The sequence below is a fragment of the Cucurbita maxima genome, unplaced genomic scaffold (assembly GCF_002738345.1).
Source record: "Cucurbita maxima cultivar Rimu unplaced genomic scaffold, Cmax_1.0 Cma_Scf00010, whole genome shotgun sequence".
Classification (NCBI taxonomy): domain Eukaryota; kingdom Viridiplantae; phylum Streptophyta; class Magnoliopsida; order Cucurbitales; family Cucurbitaceae; genus Cucurbita; species Cucurbita maxima.
In genome coordinates, this window is record NW_019272026.1 from 4,205,039 (window position 1) to 4,229,498 (window position 24,460).

Below are 24,460 nucleotides of genomic sequence, written 5' to 3' on the forward strand. Positions count from 1 at the left end.
TATTTTATAATAAAATATCAGTGCTTCCCATGCATCAAATTCAACCTCAATACACCCATACAAGAAATTCAATTCTCGACTCGATGCTAATTTTATCACCTCCAAAATTATCTTCATTTAAAAGTGTTCGTATGATTCGATAATACTACTAATACGAGCTATCTAACCTAATTCAAAAAGGATTTAAAATATTTTAGTTATTAATGTAACATATATCGTGGATAATATTAAGTTGAATTGTGAACTTTAGTTCAGTTACTCGGTCAATCCAGTCAAATTTAAATTAATTTAAAAGATTTTTTCAATTTAATTTGTATACATTCCCGCCACTTAAGAGGCCCATCAATTGAGTAATAAATAATTTCTCCACTTGCCATATAACAAAAAAAAAAAAAAAAAAATATATATATATATATATATATATATATATATATATATATATATATATATATATATATATATATAGCCTTTTTATCATCTTTAAATATGAAGGCAAGTTGTGGCATTACCACCTAAGAGAAAGTAATGGATTGACTTGTAATTCTAAGCTTCTTATCACCTTATTATTATATTTATCACAAATTTAATTCAAAAGCTATTAAGGGCCCATCTAATAATTTTAAATTATTTTTTCATATATAAATTAAAGTTTACACAATATTAGTATCATTTGGTTTTCATTTTTATTATAAAAAAAAAATTATTTTAATTAACACCTAAATTCCAAAAACAAATTTTAAAATTTAAAATAATTTGTTTGTTAGGTTTGTAAATTTGACAGTGCGACTCAGATTTTTTCCAGAATTGCCCTCATTTCATTTATTTGGGTCTATTTTCAATTATATTAGTTATGGCCTTATGGGCCCACATGACGAAAATGGCTCTCACTATTTTATTCCCTATATATTATTATATTGTACACTTTTATCATCTTATCCCGTGAATCTATAGCGGGAGGATAATGGGCCTTTCGAAAACAAAACTTTGGGCTTTGGACAGAGAATCTTCGGCCCATATAGAAGTGGGTAAGGTCGTGACAGGCCCATAATTACGGAGCCCAACAATGAAAATAATGAAAGAAGCATATATTTATTTATATTATTATATTTGTGATAAGCCTAAAACTAAAATAAATAAACTAACAATTAATTGGGTTAATAATCTTTTAAAATTATCAAATTAATTATTAAGTAAGTATTTCTAATAAAAAAAAACATTAAAATTTATCAATAAAAAATTGATATATTTAGTTTACCAACGTACTTGATACTCGAATAATATTGATGGACGCATAAAATTCAAACAAGATCCATCAATAAAATTTATATTTTTTTAAAGTAGCCTATAGACGTTAAAAAAAAAAATAATTATTTAATAAACAATGTATTAAAGTATAACTCAATTAATAAAATATATTTGAATGGGAATATTCTAAAAATAAAATGTTATTTCCTTTTGTATTTTATATATAATTAATTTCTTCCTCACACTACATATAAATCTTTAAAAAAAATAAAATAAAATAATGAGAATAATGGAAAAAGGGGGAAAATAGATTATAGAAAAAGGAAATTAGAGTATAAAGTGGGAGGAGCATTATAGGGAAAATGTTATTATGGGATTAAGATAATTAGAAAGGTAGATTTACTTAAAAACTGAGAAATGTTTGGTAATTATTAAAAGTCATTATGTCTGTTGATTTATTTTTACTCCTTACCCCTCAATTAATACACATCATTAATTTAATCATTCAATACTCCACAAACACTTGGTAATTACTGTTCGTACTTCTTTAATTAGCTTAATTAATTTTTGTTTTAATAAATTAATTTATTTCCCTGTACTAATGGCACCCTAAATACAAAATATAATTATTTTATACTGGTTTTTGGAACAATAATATTATTTTATAAATTATATATTAGAGTGTTTAATATTTTTTTTTTAAAAAAATATATCAACATCTAAAAAGAAATGGGTGGGGTGGTGGGAAAAACAATCTAAATTACTTGTGAAAAATGAGGTGGTCTTTGGAGGTTTGACTTTTGTTGTTTTTTTTTTTTTGGGTCAAATTTACACAACTTCCACTACCCATGTTCTTACTTCCTAGCTTTGCATTGACCTTTCTCTCCTTGTCATTTAGTCTTATCTCTAAAAAAATAAAAAATTAAAAGGAGAAAAAAGAAAAAGTAATGGAATCACGGATTGACCGATCACTGTATTATTATATCAGACTAGAAGACCCAAACATGGTACCATTTTAACAAAAAATCTTAAAAGGTATTATCAGTTGGAGATAAAAACGAAAACATTATTTACAAACACATGAAAATCTCTCTCTCTCAGACGCATTTTAAAATTATAAGACTAACAAATACATAATAGATCAAAGCGGACAATATCTATTAACAACGTATTAGCCACGTATGGAGTTTGGGCAAGACAAGTGAATTCTGTAGAAAGCTAAACATGGGAAGAAGGTGATGATTCCTCAGAATACTTGAATGCCAAGCCTGTCCTTCCTTTTCATGTGCATGATGAAAATAAGATAGCTTTAAGCACAAACTTCCCCTTCAAAAAGTTAAGCCCTTGCCTCCAAGTGGGAACCCTCTACTTGGATCTCTTCTTTTCACACTCAAAAAGTTTGAAGCTTTTCTTTTTAAAACTATATGTTTTTCAATCACTGAGTTTAATATGTTGTTTTGGGTGTAGCAGTTGGATCCTCGGAGATGATGATTTTGACAATCTATTTGTTAGAAATCACAAATCTCTACAATTGTGTGATATTATTTACTTCAAACATAAGTTCTCGAGAATTTGTTTTAAACTTCTCCAAAAGGTTTCATATTAATGACGATAAGATATTCCTTACTTATAAACTTATAATCATTCTCTAAATTAATCTAATATAAGACTCCCTCTTCGACACGGTTCAAACCCAGATTTTTATTTGGAATAGTTGGTTGCTTCGTATGATGATCAGAAGCACTCGTTCAGTACTGAAAGAATCATTGAATTCCCACCAGCAAGTTCCGATAAATTCCCCAACCTAACACTCCCTTTTCATTTAAAACTCACCTCATCATTTATGAATCCCAACCTCTTCTTCTTCAACATCTATAAGTTGGCCTTTTTGGAGTCCTTTCTTTTGTTGGTCATTATGAAGGTTTGGGAAATGGACTATGGCTTTTAGAGGGTTTTTAGTCTTGGAACTTGATGGAGTTGCAGAATCCAGGAAAGGTGCCGGAGATGGACCTAGGACCCTTTACGAGAGATTCTCAGTGAATAAGTAATGGTGCTTTGGAAAATCTAAAAGGGGTGAGATTTTAGATTCTGGGTTGGTCCTGTGTTTCAATTTCCTGAGATGGGTTTTCGTTTGTTCGGTTCCATTTTAGTTCTTGCCCTGTTCTTCAAACCTTTGGCATCTCAGCAACCTAATACAGATGGGTTTTATATCTCTGAGTTTTTAAAGAAGGTGGGCTTGAGTTCTTCTCATTTCTACAATTTTTCAGCTCCCGTTTGTACATGGAAAGGGGTTTTCTGTGACAAAGAAGGAAATGTTATTGAGTTCATGGCTTCTGGTGTAGGCCTCTCCGGCGCTATTCCCGACAACACTGTCGGAAAACTCAGCAAACTTCAGAGTTTGGACCTTAGCAACAACAAAATCACCGGATTTCCTACAGATTTTTGGAGCTTAAGCTTACTCAAGAGGCTCAATCTCTCATCTAATCTGATTTCTGGCCCTCTTGGAGACAGTATTTGCAATTTCGGACAGCTTGAAAGTGTTGACATTTCCATGAACAGTTTCTCTGGGAAAATTCCTGAATCTATGAGCTCGTTACTTAGTCTACGAGTCCTGAAATTAGACCATAACAGGTTTGAAGAAAGGATCCCATCAGGGATCCTTAATTGTCAATCTCTGGTTTTAATGGACCTTTCGTGTAATCGGCTAAATGGCTCGCTTCCAGATGGGTTTGGGGCTGCATTTCCCAAGCTGGAAAGCTTGAACCTTGCAGGAAATGGGATTCATGGCCATGATTCAGATTTTTCTGGGCTAACAGCCATGGCAGCTCTCAACTTATCTGGAAACTTGTTTCAGGGTTCAGTTATGGGCTTGTTCAAAGAACAGTTGAAGGTGTTGGATGTAAGCAGAAATCAATTTCAGGGTCATATTTCTCAGGTACAGCTCAATTCTAGTTATAACTGGTCTCATTTGTTGTATCTAGACTTGTCTGAGAATCAGATTAGTGGAGAAATTTTCAAGATTTTGGAGCGGGCACAAAATCTCAAGTTCCTTAATCTTGCTTATAATAATTTTAGCAGCCAGGAGTTTCCACATGTTCAATTGCTTTCAAGTTTAGAATACCTTAATCTATCCAAATCTGGTCTCATCAATCACATTCCTCTTGAAATCTCACAATTGAGCCATTTGAATACTCTTGACATCTCCCTGAATCATCTTACAGGGAGAATTCCATCTTTGAGCTTTAAAACACTCCAAATTCTTGATGTTTCTATGAACAATTTGAGTGGAGAAATCCCCTTGTCGCTCTTGGAAAAATTGCCATGGATGGAGAGATTCAACTTCTCCTACAATAACTTAACCTTTTGTGATTCCAAAATTTCATTCAATACCCTCCAAGCAGCCTTCCTTGGGGCTGCAAACAGCTGCCCCATTGCTGCAAATCCGAGTCTTTTCATTAGAAAACCCAGTAAACATGAGGTCTTGAAGTTGGCTCTGGCTGTTACCTTCTCCATGACCTGCTTACTTCTAGCAGTGATATTTATAGCATTCGGATGCAGAAGGAAAAGCAGGACGTGGGTGGTAAAGCAAGCCTCTTACAAAGAAGAGCATAATATTTCAGGGCCCTTCTCTTTCCAGACTGATGCAACCACATGGGTGGCTGATGTTAAGCAGGCCACAGCGGTTTCAGTAGTGATTTTTGAGAAGCCACTGTTGAATATAACCTTTTCAGACCTATTATCTGCGACTTCGAATTTCGACCGGGGCACCCTATTGGCAGAAGGAAAGTTTGGCCCTGTCTATAGAGGCTTTCTACCTGGGGGAATTCATGTGGCTGTGAAAGTTTTGGTCCATGGTTCTACATTGACAGAGCGGGAAGCTGCAAGAGAACTCGAGTATCTTGGTCGAATTAAACACCCCAATCTTGTGCCATTAACTGGATATTGCTTGGCTGGGGATCAAAGAATTGCTATCTATGATTATATGGAGAATGGGACATTGCAGAATTTGCTGCATGACTTGCCACTAGGTGTTCAAACAACGGAGGACTGGAGCACAGATACCTGGGAGGAAATTGACAACAGTGGAATAGAAAATGTTGGTTCAGAAGGTATGTTAACAACATGGAGATTTCGCCACAAAATCGCGCTAGGTACTGCTCGAGCACTCGCATTTCTTCACCACGGGTGCTCACCTCCGATCATTCATAGAGATGTTAAAGCCAGTAGTGTTTACCTGGATTATAACTTGGAACCCAGATTGTCAGATTTTGGACTGGCAAAGGTTTTTGGCAATGGTCTAAGTGAAGAGATTTCCCGTGGTTCGCCTGGTTACACGCCACCAGAGTTCTTACAGCCCGAGAATGACTCTGTAACACCCAAAACTGATGTATACTGCTTTGGTGTTGTCCTGTTTGAACTAGTTACTGGTAAAAAGCCAATAGGTGATGACTATCCAGAGGGAAAAGAAACTGAGTTGGTGAGTTGGGTAAGAGGACTTGTGAGGAAGAATCAAGGATCAAGAACTATTGATCCGAAAATTCGAGCTACAGGACCAAATGATCAAATGGAGGAGGCCCTTAAGATTGCATATCTATGCACAGCCGACCTTCCATCAAAACGGCCGAGCATGCAGCAGATAGTTGGACTGCTCAAGGACATTGAACCATCGGCTTAGATGAATTCAATAGATCAAAAAGACAAGAATTGAGGTTCTACTTGGTTCTTGAACTCCCTTCTTTGTTGCTTCAAGGTGAAGTGTAAAGTACAGCCATCCTGGAAAGATATATTTCAAAATGTAGATGTATTTCTTCTTTCCTAATATTCATTGTGCAACACCGGAATTGTATGTCAAATCTATGAGTTTTGGCCCGGGAACTGAAACATGGGAATTTCCATCCAAATTTAGTAAAACGAGAGTTCAATTTGTTAGTGGAGGAAACTTAGAATCACGAATATATAGTCTATTTTGAGCATAAGTTCTCATAGTTTTGCTTTTGGTTTTCCCAAAATGTCTCAAATCAATAAAGATGTATTCTTCATAAACTCATGAGCAACTCCTTAATTAGCCAATATGAAACTTCCTCTCAACAATCCTCTCTTCGACCAAAGTACACTATAAAGCATCTCTTGAGATTTATGGAGCCCTCACTTAAGGACGAAGGCCCAAGAATCTGCTGATGATATCCAATTTTTCTTTTCCATCATTCTTTTCAACTATTATTTCAGCAGGGCAGTTGTGATGGAGAATATGGTAGTTGAGGGGGACCTTTGGGAGAATTTCAACATGCCATGAGCTTTATGGAAATGAAAACCATTCATCATGCCTGGGACCATTTTGTTGGAGCTCAAATCTATTTCTATCTAATTCTTGCCGTCCATAGGAGACATCTTTATGCATGTGCTTCTCCCTCCATTATGCCAATTTGGTTAAACTTTTTCTAAACTTATTTCTATGTGTAGTAAATAATATAACTGTAAAACCCACTATTAACAAATATTATTTTGTTTGAATTTTTCTTTTCAGAGTTCTTCTAAAAGTTTTAATAAAACGCGGTCTGTTTTCCACATCCTTATAAACAATGTTTTGTTTTTCCTCTAACCAATGTAGGATCTCACAAATAAGATCTCAAAACAACACTTATACTAGCATGAAATTTTCTCTACCAGGAAAGAATCACAGCATCAAAAGAATCCAAAAGAGGGGAGGGTGAGAAAAAGAAATTCATTACTTGATTAGATGGAGTTTCTGGCCACCAACTTCTGTTCCAAATCGATGGATAATCAACAGCCACGGCCATTATTTCAAAACCTCATGCCTGTTGACCCCACTGGCTCAGCTTGGCATTTTATCAAACACTTGAAAGGACATTGAGAAAATGTGGATTTCACGCATCACCCCACTGCTGATTTGGTGGATTGATTGAGGCGTGTGACTCTCGGTAACATGCCAATGACCAATCTACACTAAGCCGACAACGTTTCGAGCCCACAATTTTGATCAATAAGTTCAACTAAAAACCATAAGAAAAACCAAAGAGATTCACATTTCTAAAGAACTGACTTTGACGACTCAAACTCTTTGTCTAAGCAAATCACGCCTCTTTCTTCCATAAGTGGGCCTTCTAATCTAATATATTCTAAAATTAAAAAAAATGGTATAATAAATCTTAATAAATTTTTTAATTTTCAGCACATTTTTTAATTTTTATGATAAAAAATTAAGAAGTCCGTAGATATAACATTCAATTTTATGTTTATTAAATTAAATTTTTAAAAAATATATCAAATACAAAATCAAAGCTTTGTAAATTTATTAAATATTTTTAAATATTAGATACAAATACTCGGAACTAAACTTATAATTTAATAATTTTTTAAAAATTTATTCCGTTAAATAACTATCATACATTTTTTTTCCAACATTTTAAAATAATTTTTAGTATTGAGCTCAGGCAGCTATGTTCGAGTCCAAACATGAAATAATTTACTCTAATCTTACACATATATATATATACCTATTTCAAAGATTAATTTTTTAATTTTAATTTGACAAGAATTTAACCATAAATTCATATTGTGATATTAAATTGTTTTTTTTAATTAACAAATAAAAGTATTGAATTTTGGTGGAATAAGAATAAAAATAAAGATTAAAGGGTTTTTTCCTTTTTAATTTTTTTTTTAATTTTTGTGAAAAGTGCACTTTAAAAGGACTGAAAATAAAATAGAATATTATATTTTGCAATAAAGAGAGATTTAAAAAAAAAAAAAAAAAAAAAAAAAAAAAAAAAAAAAAAAAAAAAAAAAAAACAAAGGCTTTCGATTTTCTTTTAAAAAAAAAATTAAAAATATTTTATATAATATGCGTGTATTCTCTTTCGCGCGCTTTCTTGTTACGGGGGAAAAACGAATTAAAAAAAATAAAAATAAATAAAAACACCCTACATGGAAAAAGCAGTTAGAAACGGCGATGGGAAAGCGGGAGGGACTTAATCCAACGGCCACGATTTCATCTCTTTCAATTCGGAATTTGTCTCTGAAAAGCCGGGAATATAAGGGCCGATTACTTCGTCTGAGAGAAAGTGAAAAAAAAAAGGGGTCTGAAATCGAAGCAGCGATGTCGGACTAGGAGCACCACTTTGACTCCAAGGCCAACGCCGGAGCGTCCGAGACTTTCCCTCAGGAAGCTTGAACCATTCGCAAAAATGGCTACATCGTAATCAATAACAGACCCTGCAAGGTTTCCTTCTTTCTTTTTTTTTCTCTGTAACTTTTCTGAGATTGACTTTGATCTTCTTCCATGGAGTACATTTTGGGGGTTTGTGCTATTTTTTTAAGCTTCTCGTCTAGATTCTTTGTTATAATTTTTTCTTGGCTCTTTGTTTTCTGGAAGGGCAGACGTTTGATTGATTATTGTTTCTGTACTTCTATTTCCTAGTGAAGATTGTCCCCTGAATTTTTACTCGGTGACTACTGATTATGGAAATTCTTACTGTTGTTTATGGTCTCCCTGATTGATTTAGGTTTCCCCTTTAATTTCTCTTGTTTCACAACGTTGATGAAACTAGGACCGTTTAGTTACGTATTATGTGTTATCCCACAGTAACAATTGCAGCGGGAATAAATTTCGAAGAGGTTGTGCAAAATTTGGCATAATCGGTTTATTGTTTTTAATGGCAAGTATTTCTTTCACCCAAATTGGATACGTAATATGATTTGTCGCCCTGGTTTGCCAAAAATGCATATGGACTTGGCTTATTGACTTGTTGAGTTTTGCTATGGGACATGCCGTCAAACAGTTCAACAGGAACATACGGACCATATACTGTTTACCATATATCGTCAAATGTCCTTGTTGTGTGTTGTACAGTGCAAACAATGAGGTAGATGGCAGGCTAAATGTTATTAGTGTTTAAAAACCACGAAATTGATATTGAGCCAGCTCTTATGAATTTATTTTTGGTTTTTCCAAAATGCCTCTATTTTTTGTTTTTCCAAAATGCCTCCTATCAATAGAGATGTATTCCTTACTTATAAATCCATAATCAACCTCTTAATTAGCCGATGTGAGACTCCTCTCCCAACAATCCTCAACAATTCTCTTATTGAACAAAGTACACCAGAGAGCCTTCCCCGAAGCCTATGGAGCCTTCGAACAACTTCCCTTTAATAGATGCTCGACTTTTTCTCTGGGGCCCAGTACACCCTTTGTTCAATTACTGAGTCACTTTTGACTACCAAGAAGCTCGTTACAGATTTGACGAGACTTCGAAACACTAAAATCAGCTGGAAACACATTGAAGAGACCTAAAAGTCAACTTCAACCTACAACACAAAGTTGTAAAGAGTCGGTTGACAGAGATGTCAACCAATTGAGTGGGGGAGGATGTCACAGTTATGCTTGTCCAAGACATGTTACCTATGACTGCATGACAGATGTCCCAGTCTTGCTTGTTTGAATCGGTTGACAGGGAGGATGTCACGGTCATGCTTGTCTTGCTTGTTCGAGCCGGTTGACAGGCCTTTGTTCAACTCTTGAGTCACTTTTGACTACATCTTCGAGGCTCACAACTTTTTTGTTCGATATTTGAGGATTCTAGACATGTCTAGATTAAGGGTATGGTTCTGATACCATGTTAAAAACCGCAAACTTTCACAATAGTATGATATTGTCTACTTTGAGCATAAGCTTTCATAACTTTATTTTTTGTTTCCCTAAGAGGACTCGTACCAATGGAGATGTATTTCTTACCTATAAATCTGTGATCAACTCCTTAATTTGCCAACGTGGGACTCCTTTTCCAACCATCCTCAACAAATAGTGGATATAATCTTCATGCTGCCTTTGTCTTCTTGGTTAACAAAACGTCTTTGAAGCATTAGCAAAGCTTTTCTTTCCTAGAAAGAACTTTTGTATGCATGCCACCTTCTTTTTGTGTTGATACAATGTCCATGGTTATAGTTCCATTTTCCCTGGGACATTCCTTTTGGAGCCTTCCTTGGCTTGAGCTATATGGAAAGATAAATACCCAACGAAGAATACATTTTTTTCTTTGAGAAATCTCACACAAAGCTATCAACATCAAAGATCTCCTCAAAGATGTATGCCATGCCATTTCACCCGGTTGGTGCACTTTGATGATGAATTTCAAAACCACATTTTCATTGCGTATGGCAATGATTTTCTGAAATGAACCATGGATATATGAAAGAATATTCTTTCAAGCTACTCGGCCAAGCATATTTTGGCTGCCATATATCATCACTTTTTTTCTATCTCCCTTCATTTCAGGTCGTTGAAGTTTCTACTTCAAAACATGGAAAGCATGGACATGCAAAGTGCCACTTTGTGGCAATTGACATATTCAATGCGAAGAGACTTGAAGTATTTGTTCCTTCTTCTCAGAAATGCGATGTAATTTCGTTGTCACTCTCTTCTTGTGTTCTACTCTCTAACTACTAATTTTATTCTACTAAGAAACGTTGCTTGTATTCCTTGCAGGTTCCCTATGTTAATCGCACCGACTATCATCTGATTGATATATCTGAGGATGGTTTTGTAAGTTTCAATTATATTGAAACATGATTTGCTTTATATACGAAGCTTAATTTTTATGTTTCTTGCTTCAATTCAGATTTGAGGAATCTCCCTGTTCACCCCCTCCCAGGAAGAGAGAGGGAGAGAAAGCTCCCTGTTATAAGTTCATAACAAAAGATCTCACGTGGGTGGAGAGGGGAACGAAGCATTCAGAAACTTTTCTTTAGCAGACGTGTTTTAAAAACCTTGAGAGAAAACCCGAAAGGAAAAACCTAAAGAGGACAATATCTACTAGCAGTGGGCTTGAACCGTTACAAATGGTATCAGAGCTAGTCACCAGATGGTGTGCCAACGAGGACGCTGGACCCCAATGGAAGTGGATTATGAGATCTCACATCAGTTGGAGAGAGGAACAAAGGTGTGAAAACCTCTCCCTAGCTGATGCGTTTTAAAAACTTTGAGGGGAAGCTCGAAAAGAAAAGTCCAAAGAGGACAATATCTGCTAGTGGTGAGCTTGGGCGGTTACGTTACCGGAACTAAATGAAGGAACTAAATGAAGATGGGAATGAATTTTGCAGTCTTAATCTGTAGCACGAGGATCTTGAGTCAAGACCTATTGACTTGGTAATTTTGCAGGTCAGTCTCCGTTCTGAAAATGGAAACATCAAGGATGACCTGAGGCTCCCCACCGATGAAAATCTGCGTAGGCAGGTACATAAATGATTATACCATTACATTTACAAACCTTCAAGCCATTGCTTTATAGCTTTCTGCAGCACCATCTATTGTTCCATTTATTTTCATGCCAATAGCTTAAAGAGGGGTTCGCTCATGGAAAAGATCTTGTAGTAACTGTCATGTCTGCAATGGGAGAGGAGCAGATCTGTGCTCTCAAGAACATCGGTCCTAGAAGTTAAAACACACAGCTATGGTTATACCTGATGGCTCAGAATCACCCCAACCAAAAGTTCTATCAAGTATGTTTATATGGCATAAAACCATATTATCAGCAAGGTACTTCAAGCTATTGATCCTTGCACACTGCTGAAAGGATACATACATGTTTTACTTAATATAGTACACTACTTATAAAATGTATAACCCCCCCTGTTTTCTAAGAAGCCCTTTGAATAAGATCTTGGATTCTAGTAGGAAGATAAACAAACAGGTTTTCTGGTCTGTTGGTCTCTTTCTTCTTTTGTCTAGAGGTTGTTATTAAGGTCATTGAAGCTCATCACTATCGAGTGGCTGTTGTTTCCTTGAAAAAGGGCGAGGGCTTGGCCCGACCGATATGAATGACTGTAATTATTGTCATAAAGGCAATCAACACATCGTAATTGGATGCATGTCACTGACAAGCTGCTGAACCACACAATTCTTTATACTTCACTCTTATAGTCAATCTTATCATCATATGACATGTTGCTGTATGATTGGTACTACTCTGATAGTGAGACTCGTCTTGTCCCAAGGCTCTAAATGTGACAAAAGCATTGGTGTTTGTGAGATCTCTCAATCCACCTCCTGTCACACCGTTTGGTGATTAGTTCTGATACCATTTATAACAGTCTAGACTTACTATTAGTAGATATTGTCCGTTTTAGCCTGTTGTGTATCGCTGTTAATCTTACGATTTAAAAATGTGTATGTTAGGAAGATGTTTCCACTATCCCCTCCAACCATGGTGGGATCTCTCAATCCACCTCCTGGCGCACTAACAGGTGACTAGTTCTGATATCATTTGTAACTGCTCAGACTTATCGTTAACAGAAATTGTTCGTTTTAACCTGTTACGTATTGTCATTAGCCTCAGTTTTAAAACGAGTATGCTAGTGAGAGGTTTCTACACACTTATAAAAAAAAATGTTTCGTTATCCTCCCTAATCGATGTGAGATCTTACATTAAGGCATAAATTAATTATAGTACATAAAACGTTCTTTTATTTTATAAAATAATACCGGGGATTAATAATTCATGGAACATATAGTTGTAAAATGTCCTTTATGATTTGAAGGCACGAGATCTTTGTCTCCCTAAATTAAAAACTAGTTTTGAAACAAATAATATTTTTTTTCCCCTATTTTTAAATAGAAGAATAAAAGCACAGAATCTAGGGAAAAACAAATTCTATAAAGAAAAAATATTAAATATTAGGACAATGATATTAGTCGTACTGAGATGGAAGCCCATGTGGCCACAAACGCTGTGAAAGAGAACCGTCAAACTAAAAGAATCCAACAGTGATAAGACCATGAAACATGATCGGACGGCTGTATAGTGAGAGAGTACTTGACGGCGTTCGTTAACTAAAACCACCTGAGTCAACTACAGTCAAAAGCACTTGTGCATTTCGCTTGAAAGCGGCATCTTGTCTCTCTGTCTCTCTCTCTAAAAACCTTTCTTTCTCTCACATAATCTATTCTTTTATGTCACTAAGACGCAGACTCCGATACTCGATCTTGGGATCGCCTTGGTTTCGGCTTTGCTTCGGACACTGTAAAACAATTTGCAATAGTTGGTGACTTGCACTTGCCTTTTTCTCTTTTGAGGAGAATCGGCCATGGCGGAGCGCCAATGTTTTGAAACTGACCAACTTGGAAGCTCGAAGGTTACTGCTGGGCAAGAGGACGACGAAGAAGAAATGGAAGATTCGGAGGATGAATCAGAGGTGGAGTTGGAAGATGGAGGAGCGTTGAGTGAGTTGCAACCGATTGAGTTGAGGATCGATTCGTCGGTTACTGAAGCTGCGGCGAGGGAGTCTCCATCTGAAACCCTAACGGCGCCTTCTGCGAATCACTCCTCGGAGAACGGTTGGTTTTTGGAAACGGAATTTATGCTGTATCGGTGGATGTGTTATTTAGTCTTTAAGCAATTGCTTTTGGTGGAATTTTTCTCTGTGTGATTTTTTTTTGTTCATCCTACAGGTTTGCCCGTCGATTCTGCTGCGCAGTCACTCGAAGAAGCTGAATTGAAGGTAAGGAGCTCGATCAATTCCACGATAAGCGATTATTTTCTCAATTGTTTGCTTGTATCGGTTTTGTTGGTTTGATATTGTTTGCGAAGTCCAGTAGTGAGATTTCAACTGGTAAATTAAAGTTGTTCAGTATACGCAGCTTAGGAAGATTATTGTTTATGAGATTAGAGAGTGATGAGAGGCAGAAATGTTCCGTTTCTCTTTGTTTACCCTCCTGTTGAAGTTGAATCGATTTTTCTAAAGTTAAGCTCCAGCGTTCAGCCAGTCAGTAAAACTCATCTCAATCTGCTAATAACTCATGTACTACTAAGATTGTCTCTCTGTGACTTGCTTAGTTATCTCTGCTTCAAAAATATAGAATCTCGATTATCTAATGCAAAACATTATGCCGGTTTTCATTTCTTATTGAAAAAAGTAACATTTGAGTATTTTCAATTCTCATTTGAAACACATTGGATTTATTAGCTTACTTTCTATCCTTTACTTTAGATTCATTGAGAGAGGAATCATTTTTGTTCCTAATTCATGAGATAGCTTCATTATCTAGTGTGAATCATGGATGAAAGAGTAGTCTAGTTCAAAATCAATGTCAAATAAGATGGCATGTGAATATTTTGTTGCTCCACAATAATATCTGATGCAAAATGATGGGCATTTTTACTGGAATTCCATAAAAATGTGGGAGTTTTGCTTCTTGTTTGATGCATTTTCATTTAGGATACTGCCTGAACGTTGAACAGGAAATAAAATTAAAAACAGAACAAAAAAAAATCTACTTGATGAACTTTATATTCATGAGGAGGATACTTTCCTTCTGTCATCTTTGTTGCATTACATTTCATAACCTTAACATTATCAGATGGCGCTGTCCTAGAATTGTGAAATTTGAGATTTGGAAGGCAAACGATTGGGTATGATATTTTTGGCCTTATTAATTCAGCCTTATATAGCTTCTTTCTCTAAACTGTGATATTTTTGGCCTTGAAGAGTTTTGAGTTTTGTGCTTCAATTTTCTTCTTTTTATTCTACATCTCCTTTCAAAACTTAATAATTCTTCTACAGTTGACCGAATCTAGAATTCTAGCCACAATGAACAAAAAAAAAGAAACTACTTTGTTTGGTAGGTGGGCCATCTACCATTTGTTTTTTTTTTATGCCCTTTGGCTATAGAGCCTATAGAGAGGAAGCTGTGTTTTCTTTACAATCTTCCTTACAAAAAAATGTATGATTTAAGAGGCTGCCGTTTCCAGTCAAACTAACTATTATATTAATACTTGTTGTTTGTGATCAAATATGAAGGATACACGAATCTTTGGTCATATTCTTGATACCTTCCCCATATTATTGAAGCACTTCCACTTTCTGATTTTTCTGTTTATATTTGTCGATTATGAATATGACCAATGTTCTTGTTTCAAAGCTTATTAACTGGTATTTGTCTCCCTCAAAGATGCAGTTTAAGATGTTCATTTGAATGGAAAGTTAATGATTAATCATTGATGTTTTCTCTATGAGCCATTGACGTTGTTTGTTTCCTACCAAAAAAATATATACAAGTCAGGAGGTGAGAGAATTGCTGAGCAAGAGTTTGTGATGCAACAACTTAAGAGTTAGTTGTTTGGGCCTAGTTTGGTTCTTTGAGCGTTTTAACTTCTTTTAGATACATGTTATATTCTTTATTTTAGATACATGTTATATTCTTTATTTTAGATACACGTTAAATACATCAATGCACTTCTGTTATTCAGCGCTGCACAATAACTTAAGAGCTAGGATCTTATGGATGATTTGATGCCTTGGTATGCTAATTTTTTTTTTTCCTCATTCTCGTAAGCAGCGATCTCCATCTTCCTGCCATGAGCCTTTGGCTGTTGAAGCAACCCAGACAGATAAGGTGCAAGAACAAAGCCAGCTTCAGTTGTCAATATATAAAGGACCTGATCCGGAACAATCACCAACTTCTGTTACCCAGTCTATCTCATCCTCCGCAAGTCCAAGTTTATCCAAACATAAACTGTCACCTAAGAAGGTCCAGAAAGAATGTAAGCCAGAGCCAAGCCAGAAAAATTCTTCCAACCATAAAACTGCATCATCGGTTCCCAATGTTAGGACACCTGCTTCTGATGGTTACAATTGGAGAAAATATGGTCAGAAGCAAGTGAAGAGTCCTAAGGGTTCGCGTAGTTATTACAAGTGTACATATTCTGAATGCTGTGCTAAGAAGATAGAATGTTGTGATCACTCAGGCCATAGAACAGAGATTGTTTACAGGAGCCAACATAGTCACGATCCACCTAGGATGATTAGCAACCCCAAGGAAAGACAGCTTGTGCCATATGTTGAGCCTGTGGTTAAGCAAATCATTACACAACATACCAGAAGAGTAATTAATGATTCAGATCCTCCCACGCCTTCTAAAGAACCTTCACGGGAAACAGCTTTAGTCCTTGTAAGGAAACGACAGTACTCGAGTGACTCTGATGGAAATGATGAATTTAAAATCAAAGATGAGAATGACGGCGAACCTGAGACAAAACAAAAGTAAGTCTGCACCTTGAATTACTGAGCTCTCTGTCTTATTTCTACTTTTGCATATAATGTTTAGCATATATAAGCCTGATGTAGTGCTAATGTTTTGTTTTCTTACTGGTAATTAGAGTTAAGAAAAGTAGTGCGGGATATTCAGGTACTCCCTTAAAACCTGGAAAGAAACCGAAATTTGTGGTGCATGCAGCGGGTGACGTGGGAATCTCGGGCGATGGATACAGGTGGCGCAAGTATGGTCAGAAAATGGTGAAAGGAAGTCCTCATCCTAGGTGCATACCTTTTCATAATTTATGTTTTGCGGTTATTTATGTCTTACTGTTGACTTGAGAAAAAATAAGACAGTTTCTTTTAATACGACTGCATAAGCTTTGGATATTCCCGACTGTCCTTCCTTCTCCAATGAATTTCTATATCCCGCCAAATATATTACGAAATCATATTCTGATGCTTTGCATTGTCTGATTTTGATGATGTTCTTTTTTCTTTAAAAAAAAAAAATCAATGAAGGAACTACTACCGATGTACCTCTGCTGGGTGTCCAGTCCGTAAGCATATTGAATCAGCAGTAGAAAATCCATATGCAGTGATTATAACATACAAGGGAGTTCATGATCACGACATGCCTGTACCGAAGAAACGACACAGTCCACCAAGTGCTCCTCGTGTAGCTGCTGCAGCTCCAGCCTCCATGAGCAATACGCAACCAAAGAAAACAAACTTAACCGAGAGCCAAATTTCTTCAACACAGTGGTCTGTGGATGCTGAAGGAGAGTTGACTGGTGAGGCCTTGGAGCTTGGAGGTGAGAAGGCAATGGAATCTGCTCGAACACTTTTGAGCATCGGATTTGAAATCAAGCCCTGCTAAACTAACCGTGCGACTCGGTATGAACATTCATGGCTGTGTGTGTATCTGATCAGCAGGTTTGGTTACTGTTGAGCTATTTCTTTCTTTTTGTCTTCCCTTTCTCATTCCCCTCTTTCCCTTAGCCATTTACGTAACAGTTGTGTAAATTTGGTTTCATTATACACCTCCCTGATTTGGCACGGGGATGATGATTTCATTTTCTGGTTCTTAGAAGAAACTGGTAGCAGCGGCCTACCTCAGCTATTCTAGCCTTTCCCCCCTCCCAAGTTAATTAATGAGAGACTATATTTCCGGATTGATAGGGTTAATAAGAAGAAACAGAATTAGCTTCTTTTTTTTTTTTTTTTTTAAATATTATTCTCTTCTGACTTCTGAGCCATAAACAGTAATGAAGTGAACGAGAATCTTAGAAATTGGTCTGTGCCACGCTGGCACTACCTCCAGTACACTAAAAGCCAATGCCTGACGTGGAAGTCAGGATTTTGGACTTTTTTTTCATCATTATTATTATTATTTATGAATGTTCATCTTTGTAATTACACAATTATAAATAAAATTTTAATTTCTAGTTCATGGAAAATAATTAATTAAATTTCGTAAATAAATCATACCATATTTTTTTAATAAACAAAATATAATGTGGTTGCCATAAAGTTTTGCTTGTGTAAGCTAAAAGTTGTTGAGCTCCACTATGATTTTGTTAGCAAAAAAAAAAAAATGCCTTTTTCAATAAATCTCAATTTACAAAAAGGATAAAAAAGTAAAATTATATTTATTTCTTAATATTTGAATTATAAAATCTTGTCATTCATATCATGGATTTGAAATAAAGTTATTTTATTGTTATTAATGGTCAAAATTCGATATGGTGTCTATGTCTCAATAATTGCAAATATTTATTCAAAATTGAAGTGGGAAATATTATTTTAAATATTTTCAATCATATAATCACTTTATTTATTGGTAAATCGATCAAAAAGAATAGTCATATTCGAGATTGGTCACGTGACCTGGGCATCGAATTGTGGGACTCTCACGTGCCTTGTTAAAACCCAGTGCCCTCCCTTCGGACACGATCAAATTAACTAAGGATCTCTCTCTCTCTCTAAGCTCAGCCACTACTGATTCCTCAACCTGTACCAGAAGGATGGAATGTGGCAACAGGGTATAGCTGCTTCTGATCCTTTTTAGGTTTAGAATCAATGATTAAGGAAAGGTAAGGATTGAGGAGGAAATTCTGGAGAAAAATGAGCGTTACTTTGACTGTAATGACCTTCAATCTCCATGACGATCAACCTCCAGAGAGTTCAAATTCATGGGAGAAGAGGAGGGATTTGTGTATCAGTGTCCTCACTAGCTATTCTCCAGCGATTCTATGCACTCAGCAAGGTAGGTCGCTTGTTTTCTACTGCACTTCTACTCTACTTTATGGTGTTGCATATTTGATTCTGCGAATGCTTTTGGATCTTGATCCTTGATGGATTTTGTCGCAATAATTCATCTGTGTCTTCGTCGATTCGAGATTTTTTGGTGCGTTTTTGGTTTTATAGGATTTCGTTGGAGTTTTGAAAGGCATGGCCTGGGTTATTTTGATCGGAAGCTTCATTGTTGTTTGCTCCAATTCTAGTAGTGTGGACATTTTAGTGGAGTATTTTTTTGGGGCTAAATTCAGTGATTGAGTTCGATACATTTGACTTAGAATAAATTAGTGAGCTCTTACAATTTGCCTCTCTGATTCCTTAATTTCTTTTCCCTAACGAGTTCAGGTGTGAAATCTCAGTTGGAGTTTCTTCAGCAGGGCTTGCCTGGTATGCGCTTCTACTGAGAGTATTTGTATGAACTTGTAGGCTTGTTATAATGATATAGATAGTTTCATAGGTCTCTAGTTTTTGTATTTGTATTACTTTCTTAGCCTGTAATTTGAAGTATTGAATATCTTGTAGGCTATGAGAAATTTGGAATTTCAAGAAAAGGATCCCATGACGATTCAGATGAACACTGCACAATCTTTTATGACAAGGAGAAGGTATCAGATTATTTTCCTTTGTGATTTGGTATCAGTTTTAATTCATAATCTGGTGTGCATTTCATTCCTCAATTAAAAAGGTAGAGCTGTTAGAAGGTGGCACGTTTTGGTTATCAGAATCGCCTTCTGTCCCAGGAAGCGTGTCGTGGGGTTCGATTGCTCCGCATATTGCGACATGGGCGATATCCTTGAGTTCTGTTAAGAATTCTCTTACATTGCATTTTAACGTATCCTTTTGACTTTGTATGGAGAACCTTGAGTTATTTGTTAACTTGACATGATGCCCACACATTCCAACTGAAAGGAGTCGAGCCTCCTGGGTTCTCGTTTCAGATAGTAAACACAAACATGGACGAGCTCAACCCCCGTGCTCGTAGGCGAAGTGCTTTGCTTACATGGCAGCACATTGCATCCTTACCTCCTAGCTTGCCAGTTATATATTGTGGAGGTTTCAACACGGAAAAGGAATCGACTACGGGTCGTTTTCTTCTTGGGAGATCGAGGTAATCGAAAAAAAGTGTTTTCGAATTAGTAATGATCGACCTGGATAGTGTGTTCAATCCAATCTATAGGTTATCTTTTAGTGGCTCGGAGGAAGAAACTTATGCTGTCTTAATCAGCCTTATTAGCTCACATAGTTCATTGATCTTACTCAGCTGACAGATCATTGTAGATTTTATATTCAGTTATGAAACTTATTCTAACGCTAAATTGTTCCGTGGCTTCTCTTTCGTGCTAGCAGAGAAAAGGGTGCAGTGGGGGACATGAGAGATACATGGGCAATTGCTCGGGCGAGGAAGAACGTTTCTCTCATTCGAACCTATCATGGTTTCAGAGGTATGCAATTTAGCTTAGCCAAAACTTTCTTAGGAGCTTGTTCAGCCTTTGCCCGACTCTGCCAGATTCTTTTCAGGTGACAAACAGGGAGCTTTCGAGTTTTTCAAGCTGATTCTACGAGCGCTTTGCCTTTGCTGGGATCGCCAGACTCAAGATCTACATGTAGATTGGATTCTATTCAGAGGTAGATCTTTGATCCCTGTCTTGTGTGAAGTGGTGAATGATAATATCGACGGATTCTACCCGTCGTCTCACTACCCTTTGTTTGCCGAATTCATGCTTCCTCGTACCGTCAGAATGCTTGAAACAACAACTCAAGAGTAACACTTGATCACCAATCTGTTATAACTCAGAATTTCCCACTTTTCTCTGTTTAAGCTCCGAATGATCTGTTTATTGGTGTTAGAAGTAGATGCTTATATCAGCAAGTTCTCTGTACTGTTTTACACTGTATGATAATCTTCAAATGACACTTGAACTGCTTCAAAATTGCTTCTGAGAGAGCTCAGAGTTGTATCAAATGTTCTTCCATGTTAAGAAGTTGTTTCAAGAACTGGTCTCTTTAGCTACCAATATCTATCAGATTATAGCCATTGAGGTTTCAGTTCTATCTGAGAGGAAAATCTAATGATAATCAATAGAAAAGAAAGAACTGAAGCACACGATCTCATTCCATTCGACACAAAACTGTTTAAGATATATGAAACGTTCTTAAAATTTTAAGAACTTGTTAAACACGAGATTTAAGTTCAAACGATGGACGGAGGATTTGAACTTGTAAGGTATGTGTCGGAAGTATATATTTTATATCATTTTTTAAAATTATATATCAAAGAATTAAAAATCTAAATAAAATACGAAAAAGGAAATAAAATTGTTGCTAATTTTGGCGGTTAAAATGAATCACACATCTCTTCTCTTTGCAAATAAGTTGGAAAATTTGAGTGAATTTGTGCTCAACAGAAAATGAATCAGAACCTATGTGTTGGTATTGCAATCTACGCCGCACGTTTTGGCCACAAAAGATGATCGGACGGTTGTCAATGGCCAATGGCTGCACCGTCTTCTATAACTCACTCGGCGAAATCCGATACTTCGTATATCAGAAAAAGGCAAGATCCGTCAGGGCGAAGAACAGTAATTATATTCGTCTTCTTCTTTCTGGTCGTAACGAGAGAGCATTAGAAAACCAGCGATTTACAGTCTCTGAAAGAGGGGGAAGAGATTTTTGAAGCAAGTTTTGGATCTTGGTTGGGTTTAGATCCCCTGTCTAAGCCATGGCGAGAGGGCCTCTCGTGTTTCTGCTTTGGATCTCCGCATGTCTCTTCCTTTCCTTCCGTGCTTCATGTTTCTATCTCCCTGGTGTGGCTCCCCAGGATTTTCATAAGGTTTGTAGAATTCGCATCTCGTTTTGATTCAATCAAGGTTGCATTGATTTTTCTTGTCTTCTCTGTGTTCGCCATTGTTTTTGGTTCTTGCGTTCCAGATCTTGCGTTTGCGTGTGATTATTGGGCGTTGATGCTTTTCTTGCCATTAGGGTGGTTGAAAATTTGAGAATTCGTTTTCTTTTAGGTTTCTTTCTCGGTGCATTTCATTTCTCCCCTGGTAATGCTTGTCGGTTGTTCGACATTTTTGTGTCTAAAGGTCTTGGATTTGGAAAGTAACCCTATCTGATTGATCTTTTGAACTGGAAATGAAGTTTTAGGGAGTACCAAACTGGAAATGGGTTGGAATTATCAAATTACTGAGAGCATTTCATGTTTGATTCCATTTCAGTTTTGCGCTGAATCTCCGCTCGTTGTAGGATAAAATGAGAATTCAAGCGTTTCCTTGGTTTTCTGTTGAATTGTAATGAAATGCAGCTCAAGTGTTTTTATTCTTTTACTGCTGCAGGGAGATTCTCTGAGGGTAAAAGTAAACAAATTGACTTCCATTAAGACTCAGCTTCCATACTCTTATTATTCCCTCCCTTATTGTCGTCCGAAGAAAATATTCGATAGCGCTGAGAATCTTGGAGAAGTTCTTCGTGGTGATCGTATAGAGAACTCTCCTTTTGAGGTATGCTTCTCAGTGATCTTTTTTTCAATTTTTGTTCTCTATTTAACTTCTAAGAGAATTTACTATTGTCTTTCACAGTTTAAAATGAGGGAACCAAAGATGTGTACTATTGTGTGTCGGATAGTTCTTGATGGTAAAATGGCGAAGGACTTTAAGGAAAAGATAGATGACGAGTATCGGGTGAACATGTAAGGCATCCTTTTTCAAGGACCAGACATATGATTTTGATGTTAACTTATGGATTATTTTTGTAACTACCCTTGTCGTATATGCAGGATTCTGGACAACCTTCCTCTTGCTTTTCCCATACAAAGGAATGATCAGGAATCTTCAATTGTGTATCAACATGGCTTTCATGTTGGTCTCAGAGGACATTATGCTGGGGTACATGATCATACGTTTAGAATGTGGATAATTTGACATCTTCATGCATGTAATCTAGATAGACAAATAACTGTGTTCAATTTCTGCAGAGCAAAGAGGAAAAGCATTTTATCTACAACCACTTGTCCTTTACGGTCAAGATTCACAAGGATCCTGTAACTGAGTTGTCAAGGATCGTAGGATTTGAGGTCAAACCATTCAGGTTCTCGTACTTCTTTGCTTGCCTTCAGTAGCATTTTTCTAGCCCACTTTTAGATAAAAATTGTTAAGCTATATAATTTGGTTGATATATTGTATCATTAGTGTGAAGCATGCGTATGAAGATTCTTGGAATGAAAATACCCGCTTGACAACGTGTGACCCGCATGCAAAACGGCTGGTCACCAACTCTGAGACCCCTCAAGAAGTTGAAGAGAATAATGAAATCATCTTTACTTATGATGTGGAGTATTTGGTCAGTCGCCGTACAACCCCCTTATATAGAATTTTATCTGCATCTTTGTTGTCTAGTGCATGCTATATTTCCCCCTCTCTAATTCATTCTCACTAAGTGAATGTTATAGGATAGTGATGTGAAATGGGCATCAAGGTGGGATACCTATCTTCTGATGGCTGATGATCAGATTCACTGGTTTTCTATAGTTAATTCGTTGATGATTGTCCTTTTCCTCTCGGGTATGGTCGCCATGATTATGTTGAGAACCCTATACCGTGATATTTCGAAGTATAATCAATTGGAGACTCAAGAAGAAGCTCAAGAGGAGACTGGTTGGAAACTTGTCCATGGTGATGTTTTCAGGCCTCCATTAAAATCTGATTTACTCTGTGTGTACGTCGGCACAGGTGTTCAGTTTTTTGGCATGAGTCTTGTCACCATAGTATTTGCTGCTCTTGGTTTCCTCTCCCCTTCGAACAGAGGTGGTTTAATGACTGCCATGCTCCTACTCTGGATCTTTATGGGCCTTTTTGCTGGCTACTCTTCTGCTCGTCTATATCGAATGTTCAAGGGAACAGAGTGGAAGAAAATCATGGTGAAAACAGCTTTCGTGTTTCCTGCCACTATATTCTCCATTTTCTTTGTTTTGAATGCTTTAATCTGGGGGGAGAAATCCTCTGGGGCAGTGCCATTTGGAACCATGTTTGCTCTGGTATTCTTATGGTTCTGTATCTCGGTTCCTCTCGTCTTTGTAGGCGGCTATGTTGGGTTTAAGAAGCCAGCAATTGAGGACCCTGTGAAGACTAACAAGATCCCAAGACAGATACCAGAACAAGCTTGGTACATGAAGCCTAGTTTCTCCATTCTCATCGGAGGGATACTCCCTTTTGGGGCAGTCTTCATTGAGCTATTTTTCATCCTCACCTCCATATGGTTGCACCAATTCTACTACATATTTGGTTTCCTCTTCATTGTGTTCCTCATCCTGATAGTCACTTGCGCTGAAATCACAATTGTGCTCTGCTACTTCCAACTGTGCAGTGAGGACTACCATTGGTGGTGGAGATCTTACCTGACTTCAGGGTCCTCTGCACTCTACCTCTTCCTCTATGCCGCCTTCTACTTCTTCACAAAGCTCGAGATAACGAAGCCAGTGTCGGGGATGTTGTACTTTGGGTATATGCTAATTGGTTCATACGCTTTCTTTGTGCTGACTGGTACAATCGGATTCTATGCATGTTTCTTGTTCACAAGACTCATCTACTCCTCGGTGAAAATCGATTGATTCCTCAGAGAAATGTTATATATATACACATTATGGAAGTTTTTATTCATGTAGTAGAAAAGGAGAGGAAGAAAAGGCTCACCCTGTGAGATAGCTAAGAAGACACAGCATCTCCTGGAAATTGTTTCAATTTTTTTTCTTTTTCTTTGAATCTTTATTTTAGTACAGGCTTCTTATTACTTCTTGTTGTTCATTGGCCCTTTGTTATGTTCTGTGATAGTATAATGGAGGAAACAGAAAATCATGTGGTTCACTCTCTGCTTA

General features: G+C 36.7%; 4 protein-coding genes and 1 pseudogene across 5 annotated transcripts; all 5 read left to right on the forward strand.

Annotated features, from left to right (window-relative positions):
• The first annotated feature begins 2,943 nt into the window (after positions 1 to 2,943).
• On the forward strand, positions 2,944 to 6,156 carry LOC111485756 (probable LRR receptor-like serine/threonine-protein kinase At2g24230). The gene has a single exon (XM_023132780.1). The coding sequence runs from the start codon at positions 3,365 to 3,367 to the stop codon at positions 5,918 to 5,920; it is 2,556 nt and encodes an 851-aa protein (XP_022988548.1). The 5' UTR covers positions 2,944 to 3,364; the 3' UTR covers positions 5,921 to 6,156.
• A 2,044-nt stretch (positions 6,157 to 8,200) lies between these two features.
• Positions 8,201 to 12,171, forward strand: LOC111485790 (annotated as a pseudogene).
• A 965-nt stretch (positions 12,172 to 13,136) lies between these two features.
• Positions 13,137 to 17,467, forward strand: LOC111485771 (probable WRKY transcription factor 32). The gene is made up of 5 exons (XM_023132801.1): positions 13,137 to 13,594; positions 13,709 to 13,758; positions 15,596 to 16,299; positions 16,416 to 16,574; positions 16,813 to 17,467. The coding sequence occupies exons 1-5, from the start codon at positions 13,345 to 13,347 to the stop codon at positions 17,168 to 17,170; spliced, it is 1,521 nt and encodes a 506-aa protein (XP_022988569.1). The 5' UTR covers positions 13,137 to 13,344; the 3' UTR covers positions 17,171 to 17,467.
• A 775-nt stretch (positions 17,468 to 18,242) lies between these two features.
• LOC111485786 lies at positions 18,243 to 20,583 on the forward strand. Of its 2 annotated transcripts, none has more exons than XM_023132819.1 (7): positions 18,243 to 18,559; positions 18,937 to 18,978; positions 19,114 to 19,196; positions 19,277 to 19,378; positions 19,485 to 19,699; positions 19,936 to 20,033; positions 20,110 to 20,583. In XM_023132819.1, the coding sequence occupies exons 1-7, from the start codon at positions 18,418 to 18,420 to the stop codon at positions 20,355 to 20,357; spliced, it is 930 nt and encodes a 309-aa protein (XP_022988587.1). In that variant the 5' UTR covers positions 18,243 to 18,417; the 3' UTR covers positions 20,358 to 20,583. The 2 variants fall into 2 exon arrangements, with proteins under 2 accessions (XP_022988587.1, XP_022988588.1); XM_023132820.1 differs by having other exon boundaries at positions 19,939 to 20,033.
• Positions 20,584 to 20,916: 333 nt separating this feature from the next.
• Positions 20,917 to 24,454, forward strand: LOC111485763 (transmembrane 9 superfamily member 10-like). The gene is made up of 7 exons (XM_023132786.1): positions 20,917 to 21,421; positions 21,927 to 22,091; positions 22,170 to 22,279; positions 22,367 to 22,475; positions 22,565 to 22,677; positions 22,779 to 22,929; positions 23,039 to 24,454. The coding sequence occupies exons 1-7, from the start codon at positions 21,311 to 21,313 to the stop codon at positions 24,194 to 24,196; spliced, it is 1,917 nt and encodes a 638-aa protein (XP_022988554.1). The 5' UTR covers positions 20,917 to 21,310; the 3' UTR covers positions 24,197 to 24,454.
• Positions 24,455 to 24,460: the final 6 nt, after the last annotated feature.

Bases quoted from the DNA above. Each gene is read 5' to 3' on its own strand.
- LOC111485756 (XM_023132780.1), top strand. From the start codon at position 3,365: ATGGGTTTTCGTTTGTTCGGTTCCATTTTAGTTCTTGCCCTGTTCTTC.
- LOC111485771 (XM_023132801.1), top strand. From the start codon at position 13,345: ATGGCGGAGCGCCAATGTTTTGAAACTGACCAACTTGGAAGCTCGAAG. The intron at 13,595-13,708 runs GTTGGTTTTTGG...TTCATCCTACAG, and splicing joins GAATCACTCCTCGGAGAACG to GTTTGCCCGTCGATTCTGCT. The intron at 13,759-15,595 runs GTAAGGAGCTCG...TCTCGTAAGCAG, and splicing joins TCGAAGAAGCTGAATTGAAG to CGATCTCCATCTTCCTGCCA.
- LOC111485786 (XM_023132819.1), top strand. From the start codon at position 18,418: ATGAGCGTTACTTTGACTGTAATGACCTTCAATCTCCATGACGATCAA. The intron at 19,197-19,276 runs GTATCAGATTAT...TCAATTAAAAAG, and splicing joins TCTTTTATGACAAGGAGAAG to GTAGAGCTGTTAGAAGGTGG. The intron at 19,379-19,484 runs ATATCCTTGAGT...CATGATGCCCAC, and splicing joins CGCATATTGCGACATGGGCG to ACATTCCAACTGAAAGGAGT.
- LOC111485763 (XM_023132786.1), top strand. From the start codon at position 21,311: ATGGCGAGAGGGCCTCTCGTGTTTCTGCTTTGGATCTCCGCATGTCTC. The intron at 22,092-22,169 runs GTATGCTTCTCA...TGTCTTTCACAG, and splicing joins TAGAGAACTCTCCTTTTGAG to TTTAAAATGAGGGAACCAAA. The intron at 22,280-22,366 runs GTAAGGCATCCT...TCGTATATGCAG, and splicing joins GACGAGTATCGGGTGAACAT to GATTCTGGACAACCTTCCTC.